This window comes from Glandiceps talaboti, chromosome 6 (genome assembly GCF_964340395.1).
Source record: "Glandiceps talaboti chromosome 6, keGlaTala1.1, whole genome shotgun sequence".
NCBI classification, from domain to species: domain Eukaryota; kingdom Metazoa; phylum Hemichordata; class Enteropneusta; family Spengelidae; genus Glandiceps; species Glandiceps talaboti.
Genome location: NC_135554.1, coordinates 21,477,668 through 21,502,481, shown reverse-complemented (window position 1 = coordinate 21,502,481; position 24,814 = coordinate 21,477,668). Strand labels below are relative to the sequence as shown.

Sequence of the window (24,814 nt, the reverse complement as noted above, 5' to 3'; positions counted from 1 at the left end):
AGTAGACTATGAACAACTATCACCACTATCCTAACTTACATTTTATTTAGTGTTATGTTTTGGGAAAGGAGCAAAAATGCAAAAAATCAAAATGTTAGTTAGGATAGCGGAATAGTATGGCGATAGTTGTTCTCAAGTCTACAGGTAGGCTACAGAGCGAAAATTCAATTTATTTATTTTTTTTGGAAACGGAGTGAAAATTCAAAAAATTCAAAATGTCAGATAGGATAGTAGAATAGTATAGCAATAGTTGTTCTCAAGTCTACAGGTAGGCTACAGAGCGAAAATTCAATTTTTAAAAAAAAATTTGGGAACGAATTGAAAATTCAAAAAAATTTTTAATGTCAGTTAGGATAGCAGAATAGTACAGCGATAGTTGTTCTCAAATCTACAGGTTATAAACAAATATACTGATGTGTTGTGTTGGCATGTTTTTCAAACATCTATGTGAATTGATGGTCATAGATTATGATTCGTATAATCAACAATACAGATATTATCATGAATCCAAGGCCTCCTTCAACTAACACACTCATGAGTCTGGGAATTTATCAGCAACTCCATACACACACAATTCACATTTGTCAGTGGGTGGATCAATGACAAGAATTTATTTTATGTTATCAAAATAGGGACTTGTTCATTTTCTGACAGCACAACAAGTGCAGTCATTTAGTGCCATTCTGTGTATGTACATTAATTAACATAAAGTTGCCTGTGGGGTATCGATACATTACTTGACATATATGAAATTTCAAAGGGAGATAAAATTTGAACTTTTTAAACTCATTCTGGACACGTTATAATTTATTTGTCAGATGAAATCATCTCAGGTCAGAAAAGTGACAGCTAAGGACATTAATATAATTTCTTTTATGCCAAACTAAAAATGTCTATGTTTGAAAGTATTAGACAGATTTAAATCATGGACTATCAATAACATCGCATATTAGTTAACAAGTCTACAGTATCATATTTTACAAACACCTGCTGAATCCATGCTTATATCAATTGTCGTGGTGACCCTTTGTAAATATGATTCCGCCAATGGTTTAAAAGACAATGAAACACCCTTTGAATGTTTCAAAGACATCAGCAAAACACACACATACATGTATGTACCACATTTCACAGACACAGACATGGATAAACACAATACCACACGGCAACTGTATGTGCATGTCATGACTACCACATTTCAGACATGGATAAACACAATACCACAGGGCAGTTGCATGTGACTACCATATTTCACAGACACAAACCGAAAAACACACACCCCGGGGCAACCAATATATACCAACCATTCTCGCAAGTCGTACTCCTAAAATTTCATGCAGGTCTCACAAAATGACCCGTACAGCCATCAGAGAATAAAACAAACTACCAGCTGTCATAATATAGTTCTACGTTTTGTCTTTATTTTAATTTACATTTATAGCGAAAGAAGCCTGCAACATTACAAGAATAGCAGAATCTGTCCTAAGTCTGATATAAAATCTTACAGAGTTATCACTACGGTATATTATAAAGTTACCTATCTCATACAAAACACTGTTTATTTCAAGTGAAAAGTCCACAAAAATTTCACTTTTGTTGGCCAAGAAATAATTCAGCAGAAATGCACCTTTATATTTTAAAATATAAATTTTGGTCTCCATCCAAATTTTTCCTTCTAAATTCTAACTAATAATTGGGGGAAATATTGCATTTCAGCCTACTGCACTATGTAATGCAAGTGCTGATAGGCTGATAGCAGTATTTGACCTACAGGTCAAACTTTCCTGACCAATCAGAACTGGTTTATATTTTTGATGTTTTATGACTATTGCAATATCAAATCTAACCCAATTTAAGGCAAGCTGATGCTATCAAAGTCTCATTTTCCTGTCAAATTACAATCATAACTGGCCAAACTTTAGCAGTAGTAAAAAATGACAACAAATATAATCAGAGGGAAAAAAATTAATCTTTTACAGTATATATTCTGAATAATTCTCAAAAGATTTTGATTTGATCAAGACCACATTTACAGATAAACCCAAGGAATGCAAAGAGATGGTATGCTGAAACAAGGAACCTCAGCTTTGAAGTTGCCATGACAACGGAATGTAGAAGAAAAATACCCCTGAAAATAAAAATCAATATTTCGACCGGACCAACTGAAATGAAAATAGCAATATATTCTTGTGCATACTGTCTAATTTGTTATTCCAGCTCTTGTAGACTAAATAAAAATGATTCTTTATCTGCAAATTACAAAATTTGTCACCAAGTCTTTGTTTTATCAGTGTTTCCACTGCTATAAAAAGTTGAAATTTGAGATTCCTAAAAATGGAGGCTGTAAATGTTGAATTTATGTCCTGCGCTGAACCTTATCAGAGATTTGATGTTTCGCAGTTTCCAGATAAACACTGGAAAGATATTAAAAGGGTACACTACTGCAGGTATAGAGACATTTTCATAAACTATGGATTCTGGAGAGTCATTTCGTGACATTACATCATCTACAACTATTATTTGCGACTTCAGAGAAGCATCAAGTTGATCATGGGTATATATACTGAATGAACATACAGTACTACTAAAAATACATTGCATAGAGAGAATTACGCTATCAACCTAGCACCATAGAATCATATCCCTATAAACAAGAGGGTCCAATGACATACTTGAAGTGTGTAATTCTTTACCTTCCAAAGTATCAGGTGTTTTTTACCATTTTCCATATATTCTGCTCAGTTGGATTGATTTTTTGGTAAATAGTATTTTCACAATGATTTCTAGTAGTGAAAAATGAGACACCATAAGAAATCTGAAAATAAAATATTCCACTACCATCCTAATTTATTTGTACATTTCAAATTTACACCTGTGGTGGCGCCCCTGCATTGAGAGCTCTAACCTAAATTTGCATATCTGTAATTCAATAGTAATGTACCTGATTATAAAAGTAAAGTTCTCATTCAAGCAGTCATACAGTGCTGGTGTTGGTTCTGAAAAATGTTCTTTACATTTCAAAATATTTCCAAATGAATACAAAATATGTATCTTGAGTAGACATCACTTTAATTTTATGTGTAAAGTTGCTGTCATATACGGTGATAAAAACAAAGATTTCAAAAAAACAGAGACTATCAGTATATATATTATGGCTAAGCTTACTGGAAACATACACAAATACTATTTTAATATACAGGCAAGAAAATCAACTATATTTACTAAAATTACATAGTGCTCTCATCTAAAGCTAAATCTGAATAAAATTTGATCTAGGAGAAGTTTAGAATTTATTTCCAGGATGTTCAACTTTTCACATATTTCAGAATTTGTCCTTACAACCTATGTGTACATCAGGTATTCTAGTAGGCCACAAAAGGATTGAGGCTTCACAAATTAACAACGTAAATGTGAAAACGTGATAAAAATATCAATGAACTGAGTCCCTCATATCAGATTTTAATCAGATTTATATAAGTATTAACGTTCAAGAAATAGTACATAAAACCTAAAACAAAGAAATGAAATGTGGTGCTCATGAAAATTGACATCCTGACTTACTTCAACCAATGAGTGTGTACTAGCTGACATTTCCAATATGGCTGCCTCCATGTTGCATGCAGAAGAAAACCATTTGTTCAATATATGGTATATATAATATACAATTGTACATATCATTTCCTTCTACAAAAACTTTGTCAAGACTTGCAGATTATATCTATAAAGACTGCAATCAAGGAATTTCACAAGTTGCGTTTCTCAAGCTTTTTCAACTGTACATGCTTTTGGGTGAATTACATAGATCTATTCAAACTGACAAAACTTGACACAAGCAGACACTCCTCTTTTTGAAAGCCGATTTCATGCGAGGAGAAAAAATAACATAATGAACAAAACTGAGCAAAACGTTAACTAAGATTATATGTTCACATGCAATTTTTGTTTCATTTTTAATTGTCACATTACCAGACAAGATATTCAGAATGTGGCTCAGTTCAAAGTATTCTATTACTTATCTACTTGTGGCTTTAAGAAATCTGTCACTCCCTCTTAACTTTTACAGTCCAAACTCCCAACACATACTGCATTTCAATGACATTTTCCACATGGCAATTCTTCTATATTTCTCTAACAAATCTTGTATTTGTATCATGATATCATCACTGAACTGTTTGGTTGATAGAAACCATTTCTACGTCAAAAATCACCACTGTGTCTGTTGCTATGATTACATGTGTCTGGAAGTACCATAGGCGGTCATTCCAGCTTGTGAGGCACCACCGGAGTAACCAGCTTGCTGTGGTAAAACTGCTTCCCCTTGACGCAGGATCTCCGCATCAAAGTCTCGAACGTTCTTATCAGCAACTTTAACACCCCATTTTGGTCCATCAAATTTTTTTTTTTGTGCCTAAAAATGAATAAATTGTTTTAAGAAACATGTTTACTATATTGTAAGAGTTATTTCCTTTGACAATGTTCCCAGTAACGGTTATCAAATCTATGGCCACTCGTCGGTTGAGAAAGTGCATGTATTGTCTACTCAATTCAGTACTGGAACAAATATGACGAAGTGGATGTCACATGACCACCATAATTTGTCACATGACAGAGTAAAAACAGTTTTGTATATAATTTGCTGTATTATCTTTTTAGTCATTTATTGCACATTTTTTAATATACTCAAATGTTTGCCCATCATTTTAAAATCAATCTCGAGGACTGGAATGGAATGGAAAAAGTGATACTAAAACTGATAGGTCTGAGCACAAGTTAGAAGTACATTTTCTAAAAGCATATAATTTGTGTTATTGCAAGACTTACTTGACCAGCTAATGCCCAGAGAGTATCTAGAACCTGTAAGAGAACAGAATTGAATTAGAGTTATTAAAATGGATGTACCATGACAAATCTAGTTATTTGGGGGAAGCACCTAAACGAGGTATTTCCATAAACTTTGGGTTCTGGAGAGTCATTTCATGATTTCACATCACATAATGTTCACTCAGTTGCCAAGAAACACAGAAGTGGAACTGTTTTCACCTATTGTTCTTTCAGTGTTACACAATTGACTCATGGGACTTAGACATGAATATGGATTAGATGAACACTGAATATTCATGACACTGGAGAGCTTATTTCTTTCAGAAAAATAGTCATGCAAATGGGCAGTGTATTTAGGCAAATTATTGACCATCTATATTAAATATTTGGACAGGGTAATTTCTAAAGCAACTTATTAACTGATTGCATTCCATACTATGGAACAGAGTGATATAGTAAATATTAACTGATTATGTTCCATATTTGAGCACTTTGACATAATATAGCAATTACTGACTGATTACACACACATTCCATATTTGAACAATGTGTAATATAGCAATTGTTGACTGATTATACACACATTCCATATTTGGACAAAGTGTAATATAGCAAATTATTGACTGATTATACACACATTCCATATTTAGACAAAGTGTAATATAGCAATTACTGACTGATTATACACACATTCCATATTTAGACAAAGTGTAAAATAGCAAATTATTGACTGATTATACACACATTCCATATTTAGACAAAGTGTAATATAGCAAATTATTGACGTATTGATTATGCATATATTCTACATTTGGGCAAAGTGTAACATGCAAAATTATTGACTGACTTCCATATTTGGAGAAAGTGCAATATAATCAATTATCAACTACTTATATTCCATTTGTTCCTGAATATGATATATTTACGCAAATGACCGGCCAGTTTTAGAATGAAATGACAGTATTTGTACATTTTATATAAAAAACATTCTAAAGTCTATAAAGTTTAGTATATTGTAGAGATTTGGGATAACACTCTATAGTATAGCAGTCAGTAAGCCAAGCATAGCGTTTATTCTTTTGATTGGTAACATTGTATCTTTCATGATGTAACACTGTATAACTGTCATAGAGATGTAACAAACTCAACAGGATGCTACAATCAAAAGTAATAATTCAAACAACTGTGGTTTCTTTGTTTACGCAGACAAAAACCATGTCCATGCATGATTTCAGAGCAAACAATTGCATTTAACTTGCCAGCGCTGTACAAAGATGACGTGTACCTACCTGAGCCATGTTTTGTCTTTCATAAAGATCTACAGTTTGAAATGTTGATATGGAAGGCACACCATACTCTACAGCCATCTTTAGAAAATTACCAATATTTTCCATCTGTGTGAGGAGAAAAATGTTAATATACCATTACAGGATCGGTATAATTTGGATGTAACATGGAAAATTGAATCACAGAATATTAATATTGCATTTCCAAAAATGTTAGAAATGTCAAAAAAACAGAGACTCACTCTTAAAATGAATATTAGGTATTTCATACCAGCAGCTCAACAACTGCAATGACCACGTGTGGAAATTATGAATACCAAATGTACTAAAGTATATATACTTTAGATTTTAGTTTGACTGCTAAGGCAAAAAAAAGAAAAGAATTGTTTCTGGTCAGGACATTTTGTCTAAAGCGGTGTGACAATGCAATTTTTTTTTTTCATTCTCATCAAACCTCACATTCAGTGTATTTACGGCAGTAACTGTTCTTTTTATTTTAATAGTACTTTAGAGCAAGTGTGTATGTGTGGCAGATGTCATTTGTTTATTCATGATTGGCTCTGCAGTTGTCTTCACTGAAGTAGGGAGGGTTATTTTTGTGTTTCCCCCAGATCTGCAGACTGCCATGAGCTGGACAAACACACACAAAAAGACCGACGCAAGGGTATTTATGTGATGCACATGCTGACCTGAAACAATTCCTTTATTTTTCTGGCCAAAGGCCTAAAAAATGTGTCATTCTGATTACACTCAATTTTAGAATAGGTGGGGTAGGTAGATTTTTTTTATTTCTAAAAAACGTGCGATCATCTAGTTCAGGTACATGTAGTAAGTTTTCTGTTGTTTTCCAAATGTCCCTGTGTTATTTATTTCATCCTATCAGATATACAGCCATTACAGATTGGAAGAACAGTTTTATATTGTCTTTTTAAATTGATGTCAGTTTCTACATCCACTATTTCTGGTGAAACTTCACAATTTTCAAGATTTTTTTTTTTTTCTCGAATATGTAATAAGAAATCTAGGGTCAGCAGTGAAAAACTAGGTGGGTTCAAACAATTTTTTTAGGCCTAATAGAATAGAACCTACACTGTATTTATATACTAGTAGTTTGTAACAGTCTTAACACCCTTCAACTGTAATCACATTCATTTTGTCTCATGAAAAATTTGGCATAATGGCAATTACTGGATAGATGGCGAGCACACTTTGATTTGACGGATATAGTACAAGGGGGAAATTATAGACAATGCTACATAAATAACTCATCCAGTCAGCCAACCACATTCAGTGCACCTGTTGTTGATATTTTTCAAAGCAAATAAATATAGACATATGACAACTCATAAATTATGTTTATAGCATGACTTATTGTCTCTGCAAAAGCTTTCCTGTGAATTCAACTAAAAAAACCCAACACTGAAAAATAAATAGGAGTTTGTAAACGTCAAAATGTAAACTTCAAAATGTCCAATCGATGGTTAATGTCTGTCATAACTATACAATGGCCAACAAGTCTCTTGGTAAATTTGGAACAATCACTCAAAATATAAATTACATTTAAAATGTTTTAGTCCTTAGATTCAATAAAATCTGAAATCAGTTTTCAGATCTTATCAAAATAATAGAAATGAGAGAGTATTGAGTCATAACAAGACTCCATTGACAATTTTAAGTTGAAAGTAAAATTCCACCCCTCTTCGTCTTAGTTTGGGAGGAATATTAATGTGTGACATATTTATCAACCCTCTGTTTGTCTTATAAATCACTAATATCTGAGGGGATAACTGCATAATGCTGCAGTTCTTATTAAAAGATCCCTGAAACACATTCCTGAATGTCCGAATTCATTTCCCTATAATCTCTTTGATGTTATCAAGCCATAGAACCTCCACCTGATCAAACTAACAAAATCCCAGAAATTCAGACATTCGTATAAAAAAAGTTAAATCTCACCTGTTTGAAAGCCATTTTAGTTTGATTGATCTTTTTAATTGATCCTGGTTCTAAACGGTTTGCCAAACTGCAAAGAAAGATACACAGAAATGGAATGGATCAGTTTTACAGTAGGCAATAATAGGAAAGCGAATTTATAATGCACCTACATGTTCTCCGAAGAGTTCCAGGTGCAGACACAGAACTACTAACAAAATGAAAAGGATACAGAGAAACAATTTGAAAACATGGAAGGATGTAGAGAGAAGTGTGTATTAAAGTGAGTGAGAGAAGAATTAAGAATCAAAGAATTCTCAAAAAAAGGGCAATATTTTGACAATATTCAAATTGCCCATAATTATCACATGACTGCTTAAAATTGTTGTTGTTGTTGTTGTTGTTGTTGTTGTTGTTGGTGGTGGTGGTGGTGGTGGTGGTGGTGGGGTGGGGGTTAGGGTCAATGCAACTTGCAAATTACAGGATATGACACACATGAAAGTCTTAACACATCAATTTTGAACTTCAGTGTTTCCATGTTGATAGTCAGTTTCAATGACAGCCATTTTAAGGTAGTTATTTTTTCGTTAAATTCTGAGTAAAATAGACCAATGAAAATACATGTGTCTGTATAATCATCTATTTATCTATTGCATGATCAACACAGCAATATTAAAAACAAACAAAGATCAACTTTGTACATAAATTGATTATTTATTCAGTAAAATCTTGGTTTTGCTATTGTTAATAGATACAAACCAGGCTCCTAAAGCAAACTGTGAAATTAATGTAGTTTGATAGTTTGACCCATTTTATGGCTTAATTTGCCGGTGGGAATTGTAAGTTAGCCATCTGTCATGTAAAGTATGATATTATATATATGCTAAAGAAAGAAACTAATTATGGAAATTGAAAATGATTCAAATTTTTAAAGTTAAATTTTTTCATAGGAAGAACCTGCATGTATTTACTAGCTGATCTCATATCTTGTATACCATGCCAATAATATCTGATTTGGTACAACCAAAAGTGGACTGAATGGACAATATTTTTGTGAGAAGTTAAATTAAAATTAAATTAAAAAATTAAAATTAAAACAAAAATTAATGAATCAATGTTTCATATTGTTTCCTTGCATTAATTATCGTTTAATAATTTATTCAGTTTTTCTTCTGCACTCAGAGCTTGATGTTTCAAGGTGCTAGTTTAAATTCAGTGCGAGGTGTTCACATAGGGATCATATGGAGCCATATTGGATAGGATCATTCTTCTGTTCAAGGCTAACCTTTTCCTATCACTATGACAACTGTTTTACTCACCAAACTTTTAATCCTAACCCCACCTTTACATGTAAAGCTAGGCCAGAGTTTAAATCCCAGGTTCTTGTATTAAATGTTATCTTATCACTGGAACTATTACAGCTATTTTTCAAGACCAACTTTTCCTATATCTCAGACAACTGTCTTTCTCACCCAAATTTAAATCCTAGTTCAACCATTAAGGACTTGTCAGTATAACTTCCAGTTGATGTACACCACAACCTCAGAATAATTGACCACTTGATTGAATAGTTCACATACATCATTTTATCAGCCAATTATCTTGCCTAAAGAGCGTGAAATGACTATGACCTTGAATTAATTCACCTTGCCTAGAAGTAAACATAAGTTTAATCCCCACCTCCTACATCATAGTGTACAGCACTCACCCACTTTTATCAAGTCTACTTCATTTATACCTTAACATCAGGCCAGTGTGAGACACCCCTTTGAAAGATTGCATTAATTGTCTTTAGTTTTCATCTATGTTTCTAATTTTTGATTTCTTGAATTACAACAATCAACAATATGATATTTATGTACTATTATCATACAGCATATGGTAAAATAACTGATAAATATTAAAGGTCACTACTTCTCTGCCAAACATAACCTTGGTCCAGAAGCAAATCATCAAGCTAAAAAAAGCTCTATAGACCCTTACACTTTTCATTTTCTTGACTATTATGTGATGTTTTATACCTTCAGCCCTAATTCTTGTAGTTTCTAAGACCTACCCTAAATTCTTGTTATGCATTCACTGAAGTCATGCTTTCAACGTGTCAAGCCCTTTTTTACCAGACATGAATTAAGTCACAAAAGGTTAAAGGTCATTCAGGTAATGATCCAAGGTAATGATTTACAATCACAATGGCTTGACATTTTGACCCCTAACTGACATCATACCTGTCCTTGGGGGCGCCAGGTGAAATAAACACGACACCTTTGTTCCCATGGTCAACTTATAACACTTTATCAGACAAGTTGGAATGTTTTCATTGACAGTATCATGACCTTTGACCCAAGTGTGTTCTTAACATGGCTGATAATATCAGTTAGGGCTCGACAACACAATGAGATAAAAAAACTAAAATGTCGAAAATCAGCTACTGGTAATATTTACTTGATCAAATTCAAAATATGATCAAATATGAATGTGAGGAATATATAATCCATGAAATACATAATCCACAAACATAATCTTGGGGATATAAATTATCTATACATAATCTGCTAGTTTTTAGCTCAAGTACAGGTAAATTCAAACATGATGTATTGCATGTCTGGAGGCATAAGTACCAAATACCCATCAAGAACTTGATAAATCTGTCTTTTTTAATGATATATGATTCATTCATAAAAAATGAGTTACTGTACTCATAAAGTAGCAGCCATGCAGCAAATTGCTTGTTTGCTTTTTTGATCAATTGTGAGTGTTGTGTAATAATATTACATTTTGTTTTTCAAGATTTAATGTACCATATACCACACTCTCTGGTAGTATAGCGTAAATTTGTTTGTGGATTATGTATCGCATGGATTATATATACCATAAGTTTATTCCTTACATGAACTGACTCACCACATTCATATTTGATCATATTTTGAATTTGATCAAGTAAATATTACCAGCAGCTGATTTTCAACATTTAAGTTTTTTATCTCGTTGAGTTGTCTAGCCCTAACTGATATTATCAGCCATGTTAAGAACACACATGGGTCAAAGGTCATGATACTGTCAATGAAAACATTTGAACTTGTCTAATGTAAAGATTTACGATTACATAAAAGATGAATATTATTATAATATAATATTTTGATAGCATTTTCACAGTGTGTAAATTTATTGCTGGTGTGACTATTATCCACTATGTTGTAACTTTCAGGCTGTGTTTACATGTAAATAGTTACATGATTATATATGCTTTACTCCAAATGTTCATTTACATCATGACTATGGTGTACTCCAAATGTTCATTTACATCATGACCATGGTGTACTCCAAATGTTCATTTACATCATGACCATGGTGTACTCTAAATGTTCATTTACATCATGACCATTGTGTACTCTAAATGTTCATTTACATCATAACCATGGTGTACTCTAAATGTTCATTTACATCATAACCATGGTGTACTCCAAATGTTCATTTACATCATGACCATGGTGTACTCTAAATGTTCATTTACATCATGACCATGGTGTACTCCAAATGTTCATTTACATCATGATCACCATGGAAACAGAGTGAAATGGAGAACTAGCTAAGATGAAGAAATTCATACAAGACCAGCTGAAGAAGGATGACAGTGCTTTAGAAAATAAATACGAGATAAATTATTTACACCCTGGTTTCAGAACAACTACAAAATAAGATGAAAAAAGTTAGAAAAACCCTAAGAACACACAAAGAACCAAATAACTAAGTAAGAAGCTATCGATCATTTCTGCATACACGTCATAATTTTACATACACACATCAAAATTATATTTCAATTGTGAGCAGAAATTTTTGAACTATTTTTTTCTCAAATCAGAAACCAAACAAGAGAAGTCTGGATGCCAACGTGGTGAATGGAGGTGTAAATCGTAACGATACCGTATAGGGACTAGATTGATACATGAGACAAATCTGTCAACATATTCACATGTATTGTATATAACAGTCTACCAGTACTGTTAAATGCTAATAACCTGTTACATGAATAGTATTGTCAGATTCTGTATTACTGAAACCTACTCAAATTCTGTACATGTGGGGTTTTTTTTATTTCTATTCTTTGTGAATGTGAAATGGAATGTGAAACAACATATACCAAGTCCTTGTTTGTAACTCAATAAATTACCAAAAATTAAAAAAATGTGTAAAATGTCTGTTATTGTACGTACAATAACATACTTTTCAGACACTTTTTAGCTTTATGATCATTATTGAATTACAAACATGGATTTGGTATATGTTGTTTCACATTGTTTTTTCAAGTAAGAAAACATACTGAAGTTTGTTTTATGAATAAAAAAATCTGAAATAAATATCGATTTGTCATCCATATGGCCACTTTAATGTTGTTGCACTCTTTTTTTTCAAAATATAGCAAATACTTCTTTGTGAAAAAAAAGAGAAGTTGCATATTTTGTCCTTGAAAGTTTCAATGTAAAAATCCCTCACCAGCAATTCTTTTACTTCTCTAAAGTATTTGGCACAAGCTTTTACTTGCCTATGTTTAGAGAAGTTTCAAAAGTCTTTTATTGCTTACAATTCAGCCCACAGGGGAGAAACTATTGCAAAAATGGCATATTTCACACCTGGTTGATTTCATTGCGTTTTAAGTTTGTCTGTCTGCTTATAGCTTTGTAAATGCACCAAGCCCTGATTACTTGGGATCATACATATTCAGAAAGGTACAAATTCAGCAAGAGATTGAACATCTTACAATGTCCTTTGTGAAGGAAACAGTACACCATTCAGTGACAGCTCTGTTTTCACAACACATTCCAGGGTCACAATAGTGTAAGCAATCCATCTAAATTAGACATGGTGCGCATTAGCTTTTCTTTTCACACCATCACGATTCTTTTAAAATCTGTATCACAGTTACCTCTTCACGTCCAATGTCAACATCGCTTCTCTTAACCAAAAAAATATTATGTTCCCTGTGTTGTACTTTGACAACTGTAAACAATAACTGGACTTTCAGTCTATACCATGGGGCCAAAGTACAATGAACTCTAATTACAGTCAGTAAGAAAATATGTGCAGTAGTTTGACAGGTAATGCAATGAGGTAGAAAATAGAAACACAAAAAAACCCTGACCTTTTCTCTGATTCAAAGAACTACTGAAATGCCGAGAATTGGTATTTGATTTTTTGTGTGTAATATTGTTGTTTGCGTCTGTTGGTGATGTACTGAACAATAGAAATCTTCCCATTACAATTTTCATCAATTAAAAATAAAGAAAACATCTGAGAAATTAAACAATGGCTTTGGATTTAAAGTGCGATAACTATATATACTTACTGACAAAGTTCAACACCATCTTTTAATGATCTGTGAAAATATTCTTCTCCAAGTTCTTGTTCTGCCAGGGGACGTCCTGTACAGGCCTCAATCCACTGACGAGCTTGTTTTTCCCTTTCAACATCATATTTGGCTCTTTGCTAAAAGTTTGAAAGCAAAAACATCAAAAATAAATATTTAGTAATAATTTAATTCCAACAGGTACATCTTGTATTAGGTATTTTAGCATCTGACCACAGTATCCCCCCCCCCCCCCCACACTCTTAAAGTTAAACCTGTTAGCCGTGCTTATCTGTGACTCTGATAACTGCTTCTTCTCACGCACCATAAACCGGCAAACAGGCTAAACACATACACACATGGATACACTGAGACAGACACAGACAAATTTTACAGACAGACAGACACACACACATACGTAGACAGACAGACAGACAGACAGAGACATACATACATACATACATACATACAGACAGACACAGACAGTGACAGACATACAGACAGAGACAGACAGACAGACAGACAGACAGACAGAGACAGACAGACAGACAGACAGACAGAGACAGACAGACAGACAGACAGACAGACAGACAGACAGACAGACAGACAGACAGACAGACAGACAGACAGACAGACAGACAGACAGACAGAGACAAGTCAAAACAAAACAAAACAGGAGATAACACTAAAATCAAACAAAGTCAAACAGACATGCTGTATAATTCCCAGCTCTCAGCTCCATTTTGTTTCCAAACAACTCAAGAATGAACAAACTGTTGATGGGAAACAAAGCATTATTTATTTTGTTTATTTACTACGATTATAAAACCTACAGGTTCATAGGATTTAGATTTCCGAACAAAACTATGCCAGAATATTTACTGTATTAAATACTAACAATGCTAGCATTTTCTCAATTTCTATGAACTTTCAACTTTGAACTTTAGCTTACAACAAACTGACTGATTGACATCTATTCTCAACACGTGTCATCAACAAATCCTGTGGTATTAGGAAATGATACACTCTGACATCATGAATTCCTGACTAAAAGTCATGTATCTCTGAACAATCTAAGGAGACAAACTATGTCTACACTAAGAAACCATACTGTGATGATTGCTGCCCCAATTTAACACACAAATGACTACATTACACAGGTTAATTGAACAGTTGGGAAACTTTGATATTACAGGAGTCATACAGTTTTGTTGGAATGTAAGCATTACTTCTGGACAACATTATCCTAAAACTGTAGGCTTGTAGTTTGGCTATACCCACAACTTACATTCTTGCAAACCAGAGTTATTATTTCTACCACTACATTTCGAAACAAGCCTGTGGAGGCTCGTTAAGAATGTTGCCGTAAAACAGGCTGTGGTTTGCAATGATGACAACTTGTTGAGTATTAAGTAACCCAAATCAACCACAAGCCTAGAGTGTAGTAGGCCAGGACATTGAATGCATACCAGTACAACACATACAATGCTGTCAAATAGCCCGCTACATTGAGTGGAATCTGTAACCTAGGACATATTTCATATGGTCCTGTGCAAACTAACAATTAATATATTGGTATGTGCAATACCATAAATTCATTGCATAACTGATTAGATATACTTGGTTGAATAATTTTATTAGATGTATTATTATTATGTACAAAAGATTAATATTTATGATCATAGTTATTACTACAATAATATTTGACTAAGTCTTTCAATATCATAACTTAAAATGTAGTGGTGGGAAAGTATTCTACAATTATAACTTTACTAAAATATTCACTGCATAAAAAGTTTGCTTGTATGAAAGGAAAGTGAATTGCTATAAAGGAAACCCGGAACTGATCAAAGGAAAAAAGTTATATTTTAATTTATGTATTACTGATCGAGTTCTCCTAAGGTCATTCTACTAGTTTGGGACTAGGGTGGTCTTAATTACATGTAAAGACAATTTGATGAGTCACTTACACTGATATGCAGTAGTTCCTTGTGACTTGCCAAATTTTGTGTTCCCCTATTCCATATACTATTACTATCTGGTGACTACAAGACAACATAAGTGTCTATCATATTTATCATTCACCATATCAAAAAACTGTTGGCTTCATTCACTGCATATCAAGACACTTTGAGCTTTCCAGGAGACTCTTTGGACACTGAGATAAAGGGCCCTTCATGACAAGTGGGTGCCACTTTATGACACCAAGCTAAAGGGCCCTTCATAGCAAGTGGGTGCCACTTTATGACACCAAGCTAAAGGGCCCTTCATGATAAGTGGGTGCCTACATTATGATTTTTTGAAAGGAAAGCAATGAAAGTTAACAACTAATATAACAGAATATTCATATTTAACATATTTTATGAGAGTATCACTATTTTCTAGGGAAAACACTGATTTACCAACATTTTTTGGTAAGAGCAACAGGTAGGCAAAAACTACCTGTTGCAGAGTTCCTATGGTTATGTCACCTGCATTGCACCAAAATTCTGGTACAAGGTATGGAAATCTTACCTGACAGATACAATTATCTATATCATCAATATTAATCATTCATTTTTTGTCTTTGACGTTGACCAATCTAAGGGACTAGTGAAACAGATGATGCAGCTTAGTAACTCATGAGTCATAACCAGCCCATTCACAACAAAACACTATTTTCACTACACCTACATCATACATCAAAGTCATTTCAGCCCATTCACAACAAAACACTATTTTCACTACACCAACATCATACATCAAAGTAATTTCAGCCCATTCACAACAAAACACTATTTTCACTACACCTACATCATACATCAAAGTCATTTCCAGCCCATTCACAACACAACACTATTTTTACCAACTACCTGGCACATCAAAGTCCATGCAAACAGTTTTAACATGAGATTATGAGATCAACCACAACATTCCCATGGCTAATATAGTATTACAGCTGTTAGCATAATGGTTATAAATTATCCCTTCTTTCCACTTATAATTCTGTCAGCCAGAACTCTACTTAATATTAACAGATTGGTAGTATTTTGACTTAAACTACGTTATTAATCCTGCATTTACTGAAAGGTAGATGTATTTCATTCCGAACTTGTACTTGTGTGTGGTTGAGTCCTAGATCTGGAGACGTAATTTCTTGGTGGCTTTAGTGGTAAGGTATGTAAGGTCAGTTATTATACTACTGTGTTAGCTGATGCCTGCTACATTGCTATTCTAGCATAATTGAAGGGTAATGACAGCCTTCGAACCCTACCCAGGTGAGGGCATGGCAGGCAATACATCATGTGAGCAACATACTTCAAAAATACTCTGGAAATAATCAGCATCATTGTACCATTCAGTACAAGTTAGAGAAGGGACTAGCAGAGTAACACAAATTTTATGCACTACCATTCACTACTAGTTAAAATTAAATGATGAAAATTTCCTCCACTTCCACCCTCATAAATATTGTTGAATATAAAGCATTACTTTATAAATTTGATGAAACAACAATGATTCTGAGGATTATCTACATATGGACTGCAATGAGCTACATCAATATGATTTATAGTTGTCTCAGTTTTTGTATATGTGTCCTATGTCATATCTGTTCCCGATACTTGACCTATATGCAACAGTTTACACTCTTTAGATACATGTATACACACAACAAAAATTAGTCGAAAGATTTAGGACCTAAATTATGTTTTTTTACTTCAAAATCATACCTAATACTTTTTTTTTAAATGTCGTATTATCAAATAGACAGATATTTTGGATAAATATCTGACAAATTCTGTAATTTTGTTGATGGTTATCGACGTCAGAGTGTAAAGTTCAAACTACCTGTATAAAAAATGTCATCACTTGAATGTATATTGATTTACAGTGTGTTGTCGGTCATCATCTTTGAAATCAAACTATTTCTGCAGGTACCATTTTACTGAGTTTGACATCTGTTTAATAAATGATCCATTCAGCCCCATAATTCATTACATTTTATCAGCAACACATAAAACATAATTCAAAATTTTGATCAAATTTGATAAATTTGAGTGCATTTTCTTTTTGGTCTACCTATTTTGTTGATCGGATGCATCACTGCTGAAGAACAGTTAAACCAAACAAGGACTATCCTTACAAGCAGTAACTTGTTTTCGGTTGTTTTTCCATCTTTATGTTACCATAAAAAATGTTGTACAAATATGTCTATCATCTACGAAGGACAGTACTGGCTTATTGGAATTTATACCAAATTTGTAATCATTTAAATATTGATATATCTGACCATGAACTAGCCAACACAGTAATAACATCACCGTTGCCATCAAAGGGAAAACTACATCTTTACGTGTATTGACAGATCTTTAGAGTTTATTCAACTTTCATCGACTGAGTTGTTTCCTCTCCTTCAAAATCAGCATTATACAACTTCTGTTATCATTATGTATGCATGTATTCAACTAAGATTCACACTAATGCAATGAGTGTATTGTAAAAACTAGTCTAATGAGACTACAATTACTGCTTTTGTTGACTCTAATTTTAGTTTTACACAATAAAGTATTGTTTTGGAGGTAGTATCTCGCCCACATTTGGTTTCTGGCTTGACAACATCAGTCTGTTCACAGCCAGTATATAGCGAGCCAGATAGCCAAGTCTCTGAGCTAGGATAATAATGGCATTTATCAACGATTTGGGGCCGTGTTAGTTGAGTACAAGTTAAAATTTGTGGTACTAAAAGATACCTACAAAGTTGTGATTATTAAACAGAATGACAGTGAGTATTCAAGTACATTTTTTACAGATTTGAATTATTTCATGTCCCAACATGTGTCAAAGCTATTTTTTTCATAGGACTTGTTTGCACTGATATATTGACTCTATGACAATCTGACAATTTACCACAAAACAAGAGCTAACAAAAAGTTAGATCTTGGTAAACCTGTGTATAAACATACACACTGTTTAAGTTTTCCAATGTTACCAAACATGAAACTAGCATAATCCATTTTCATAAAAATATACATAAATATGACAATTTTGACCAAAAAATTATTATCAGTTGAACAATATAACTTCTGTCTATGATTCAGGTCAAAAATGAATTGAAACATGTGAAAAAAATTTCACCATGTACCAAACATGAAACTAGCATAATCCATTTTCATAAAAATATACATAAATATGACAATTTTGACAAAAAAAATTACTATCAGTTGAACAATATAACTTCTGTCTATAATTCAGGTCAAAAATGAATTGAAACATGTGAAAAAAATTTCACCAAAAAAAAATTTCAATTATTTCCACATCAACTGTTGTATGGGAAAGAGATTGGAAAATAATTAGGTTTAATACACAAAGATGTTCTTGTGAATTGCAACTGAACATGTTACATGATTAAAAGGATCATATTTCAGGTCAATTCAAACGACATATGTAATATTTAAAATATAATCAAATTTAAATGACTTTATCATTTAAAGAATTTCAACAGGTGGTTTAACCTAATCTACTGATAGTATACCACGATTATACAGAAACAACAAAGTTGATAACATGAATATCTTTGTTATTTTTTGTATATTAATTTACAATTTTTGTGGAACAAATCAAAAGGTCTGCACATCTTTTGGTAAAGTAGCTAAAAAATAATGTAAAAAATATATGTATAATAGTATTTTTTTTCCATGGCAAGAAATGGTTAGTGAAATTTCTGACATGAAATACTTGTTGAGTGATGTCGTTGGCACTCCCCTATATTTGAATGTTGTACACATGCCAATAAGCTGGTGTTGTGTAGGTACACTGACACACTTGCCCAAATATGGAATTCTTTCACCAAGGCATAGTAAGAAGGATTTTAAGCCATTAGATGCCATGGCAAGTTCTTTTAGCATGCAACCTGAATGCATATAGGATCATGTCACCAACAATGGAGAGGCCAACAGTTCTCAAAGGGCAGGGGGTGTGTTACTTTGTTCTCAATGACACTGCCATAACAGACCTGTCATCAGCTGAGTGGTTCCGGAAAGTATGTCGTTCAAGTGTGTTGGGTGTGGCACCCCATTGACACAACCCAAGTTCTATACCTACTGTGAACTACTGGTGGTAAAACTATTGATTTTTGTCTTTTTTTTCAATGGACGAATTGTTTAGCGTGGGTAAGCCACGGTCACCCAGACACACGATGTACATGTACCATGGCAAAGAAAAATACAACATGGTTGAGTAAATTTGTTACAGTACTGCACTGTTTACAGTATGTAAACAGTATAGTGTAACTAATACTGGTCCATATCCAGACATGGTGCACCTAACAGTGTGTGCATATCCATGTGTGATTTCTCTCAAATCAAAAGTTTCAACCCTCTACTATTTAACTGCCTACACTTTACACAATATACACATTGTATGGGTGACAGGAATGTGACTACTGAAATCTTTTAGAATGCAATGATAGCCTAATAAAAAATTTCTACACATTAACGCTGGAATGGCAAGTTGTAACACAGTCAACTCTACTGGTGATACTATACCTACTTCAAAATTTAATTCAAAATGCAAAAGATATATGGTCTGTGCAAACAACACTGAAATTACAGACGTTATATGTTACTTACAATGTAGCAATTTGGGCATTTAACCTAGATATGGATGGCTTGTATCTGAAACAGATCAGCGGATTTCTAGCACAATCTAACTTAATAGCATTAATTTATATCAAATTGTGTGTTTCCAAGATAGTGGACTTGGCCACTACATCAACGAAGCCCTACACTTATCCCTGGCTTTTTGAACTTCTGGAAGTTTCCTTATCGGTTTAACTACATTTTAGCCCACTCACCTTGGCTTTAAGTTCGGCTGATAACCCGTAACTACGTCCCCTGTATGCCATGTTTGTAAAATGTTTTGTCTTTTACTTCCAATGGGGTTAAATTGCCGTTGAATTTGACCGGCCAGTGTCAATAATTAGCCCATTCAACGACTGGATATTTATACCAGCGACTGAAGAGGGATTGCCTAATGAATATTAATACACTAATAATGACGTCATACATGCCTAAGTTCTTTGTCATCAATAGAGGGCGGAAGCAGCTTATCAATTTCAATAAACAACTTGTCATATTTTCAATCAAGCACTGGTGCAGTATGGTGACCCGGTCTGGTGAAGTTGAAGTTTTGACCGGAAAACGTCCGGATAGCAGTTCGATTACTGTCGCAGAAACGCAGCGTGCCTTTAATAGGAAATGTGTACGACGACTGATACAGTAACAACGCGTTCGAAATGTCATCTCCTATTATCCTTACATATGAAACGTACGGTATATAAATTCACATACGCGCTTCGAAACTCCATGGTATCAAGTGGTACACATGTACATGATTACTACAATGCCACTTCAATCATTGTTCCACTCATAGAATACTACTAATTTTCCCCGAGACAAAAATCTCAAAACAATTTCTGCTATATTTTCAACCAAATTATCGGTTGTTACATAATTCTCCCAGTCATAGGAAGCAACCATTCAGGCGGATACATGTTTACATGTAACATCCGATTAATAATTATTTAGTTTGACTAGAGTGTTTTCCTGCTCACCTCAGACTACTATTGAGAATATAGTGGTCTGAGTGCTAGCAGACAGAGTACTAGTACAACTATGGAATATAGAGCGTTGCGGTTGCTTGCATGAAGTGAGCTTCAAGCAGAGACAATTTAGGTAAAGACAACAAGATAAGTGACACAAAACAACAGCCGGTGCCTCTGATGTCGGTTGACGGAAAGCTTTATGATTTTGTTTATATCTGTCATGTTCTAAAATAAACTCCCACGGTGTTCTAGGACTGTTCATGCCGTCAACGCGACTTCCTTTACTGCTGATCATGCTGATAACATTAGATAAGATTGTACAAGACGCACCATAGCACATACCATTTCTCGGTAGGGTTGGTCTTTGAATTTTGAAATGTTACATCTTAATGTTGGTGAAATGAAACCGAGTGGTGTGTATTTTTGATTATGGAATGTTTAGTCTATTACAAAATAATTGGCAAGAAATAGCATTTATTACTTAGATACACGTACATTAGTGTTATCAATGCCGACACAACACACAGCCAAAATGGAATGAGCGATGGGAAGAGAGATATAACTTACGTGTACTGACAGCAAACTAAGACCCGTACACCACACACGTGTTTGTACAGTCACATAATGTGTCGACCAGAATTGAAGTCATCTTTTTGCAAATCAGAGGTAGCAAAGATGTCGGAATTACATGTACCAAGCGAGGACAACAGTACATGATTTGGTATAGCATGTGTACAGAAGGCATTGTTTACCCTTGCATGCCGATGGGAAAGCCAAAGTCAATTATCTACATGTCGGACAAGCAGTTGGGTTTGAAATAATGATAAATTGATAACATGTCGAGTATTTTTGTTCCAACTCTCACAACTTTTGAGCGTAAATTTACATGAACCATTTTCCGAGGGATGACTTCATTTTGTAAAAGTAATGCTACGTGTGCGCCTGCTGGATAACAAAATAAATCATTCGAAGTACATGAACAGACAAAATAATAAATAATCCATTTCAATACTGATTTCAGTGATCAACAAATAACATGTTGTATGTAGCTTGAATTATAATAAGATGAAGTTGTTACTGTTGTTGTTGTTGTTGTTGTTGTTGTTGTTGTTGTTGTTGTTGTTGTATACGAAATTGTATTTAATATTATACTTCATAATGGTATGATCATGAGCCTCTGGTTTGAGCCACACTGTCCCATTTGATCATTATCACACGCAGTGTCCTAATCAGTAAACAGAGTGTGTCACCGGGGATCCTGTGGTGTTTATACTTTGAAAAGTTACCGACACTGATTATATTGTATGTCTTTGCTTGAAACTTGTCTCATTCTTCATTGCCACAAGCAAGCAACCGCAACGCTGTTATTTCCAAAGTTGTATATGGAACTCGATTCTGACAATGTCCATAACACCAGGCAGGAAAGTCATGCGCATGAAAGGGGGCATTGTCAGAATCAAGTTCCCAACTCTGACTACAAACAGGACTGGTCTACTTCCACTAGACGTTTTACACGCGTTCAGCCGTAGAAAGTTGTAATAATACTATGTTGCTACATAGTCTATATGGTTGCTATCGAAACTAAAAAAATGAGTAAGGTATCCGATGTTCTATCACACCCGTAATCGAAAACGTACTGACGATATTAAAGTTAATTCACTTTTTACAGATATACTTCCTTAAAAGATGTGGCACGTTATGATTTTCACAGGGATTTCAGAGAGAGAAACAACAAGGGCGCATTGTGTCATGGATATCGTCATAAGTAAACAACGAACCACACAATGGTAGATCTCACTATAGGCCTACTAGTACCAAGGCGGGAAACATCAACGATAACTTTCAAGTGATGCTAAAACATATCCAAGTATTTTTATGGAGCGTAGGAATGAAAAGTGTTCCAGATGGGTACCGTACACGTACACAAAGCCACAATAAAGATTTCAGAATCGTTTATTTCCCTTCGGCTATTTTTATATCTTAGAAACTAAAGGGTTTGTACCCATTCACATACACCACGATTTATTTTATCTACATTGTAAAAAAAATCTCTCTATATATCCACATACACAAAGGAAAAGGAACTAGCAGTATAACAGGAAAAAAGTTATGTATTGAATTTCCAGTGTGACAAACAGCTAGCACACTTTAATATCGCGTGACTGGGAAACATGGAGTGTTTGCAGTAGTGGCTTTATCGTTACAGTTATTTTCCCACGTTCCAGACATCTTTTAAATAAGATATGCGCTTTGAACTTTGTTCAACTATGCTTTTTTTGTCCGAAGATCGTAAAATCTCAGTCAATGTATTTTCCGATGCTAGCGTCACTAGGGGAGTCGCAAGTATTTATTACACCACGTCTCTGGAGTGTGGTGGTGGCGGTGTATCAATTGTTGAAATATTCACTTAGTAGCAACAAGTATTTTAAAGTCTTTTTTGTAAATGTTTATTGTAGCAGCACAAATCTCCAATCACCTTTGATTTGTTCCCCGTTATATAAGATGTGGACGTTAATTAGGCGATTTATTGACAGACATACCTACTCGTATGTTTCAAACCAGTAGTCCGAAAGTCCTGTTACTCATAAAGTTTATGTTCAAAACTATGTAATATCCTGGTTTCTAAAAGATAACGTTTTCCATAACATTGCAATGTATACCTTAAAAATATAACTATTTGTCCACGAATGACCGAGCATTTTATTTTCCTTTTGATAAAATGAATACGCTATTCATATGTTTATTTCTACTAGTAGTACGTACCACAGTACTAGTGATTGTCAGTTCAGGGTCATACCAGGTAGGGGTTACTGCTGGCCACTTTTACCCGCTATTTGTAAAGTTACTAGGCGTGTCCTCAATTTTTTCCTTGAATGCTGGGATTTAAAAATAGCCAATACGTCATGAACAATGATAATTAAATTTGAGCCTAAAATTTATCTCATTTTAAAGATTGCCATCTCCCCCAAACCCTTCCTATCATCATGTTAGAGATTGTGGTCGGCGTGGTTCCATGGTCAGATCAGAACGACCTGTTTAACTTATGTCTAGTCTGGCTATGATGTAAGAGGGTGAACCCCCCGGAATACATCCAAATTGCCTTAGAACTGGGAACAGTGATGCGTGTCGACAGTAACACAGTCTTCACGAGAGACTACAAACTCAAAATATTTGAAAATGAAGGTAAAAATTCTTCAAACTGGAGACAACGCCCATCTCAGTGTCGACCTCATGCAGTCCACTAGTTGCAGTGACAGTGAGGTTTTGTAAAGATTTACAACCGAACGGTTAAAATTCAACCATACCTTTGCTTTCAGCTCAGCAGTCATACCGTATCCAGATGGACGAGATGCCATGGTTATAGTAGATTTGAGATTATAGTAGTGTAATGTGAAGGAAAGTGGGTATATATGAACCGTCTGTAATCGATCCGGCAGTCAATATAAAACCGTGTGTACCTTTACAGAGGCTGAACTGTACTGTATGCAGCAGTGTCTGTACTCTCACGCACAATGAGATGGAAGTGGCTGTGCATCGAATAGAAATGAGCACGATGGTCTAACTCATGCATATTCATTAAAAAGGTCACAATGTCAAAATGGATGTCTGCATTCCAAATTGTCCACGGCACACCTGGATCCCACCCCACTCACACGCAGTACAATAACAGTAAACGGAGACAAACACTCAAGGCCACATACAGATCAGTTGATTCAGAACTGTTTATTCTAGAGAGATGTTAGGAATAATAATGACTATGTTCAACGTTTTCGTCAATTTCTGAGTCCATTTATGATTATATTTGAACCACGCTATTAGATCAATTTGTAATAGGATGTCAAATTGGATAAA

The 24,814-nt window shown here is 34.2% G+C and overlaps 1 protein-coding gene across 2 annotated transcripts; it reads right to left on the bottom strand.

Moving 5' to 3' along the window:
• Positions 1-1,388: 1,388 nt before the first annotated feature.
• On the bottom strand, positions 1,389-24,484 carry LOC144436190 (calponin-1-like). Of its 2 annotated transcripts, none has more exons than XM_078124908.1 (6): positions 24,268-24,484; positions 13,381-13,520; positions 8,064-8,130; positions 6,111-6,215; positions 4,822-4,854; positions 1,389-4,408 (listed from the first exon to the last, which is right to left on the bottom strand). In XM_078124908.1, exons 1-6 carry the CDS (start codon positions 24,316-24,318, stop codon positions 4,229-4,231), a joined length of 576 nt encoding a protein of 191 aa, XP_077981034.1. In that variant the 5' UTR covers positions 24,319-24,484; the 3' UTR covers positions 1,389-4,228. The 2 variants fall into 2 exon arrangements, with proteins under 2 accessions (XP_077981034.1, XP_077981033.1); XM_078124907.1 differs by lacking the exon at positions 24,268-24,484 and adding an exon at positions 20,213-20,385.
• Positions 24,485-24,814: the final 330 nt, after the last annotated feature.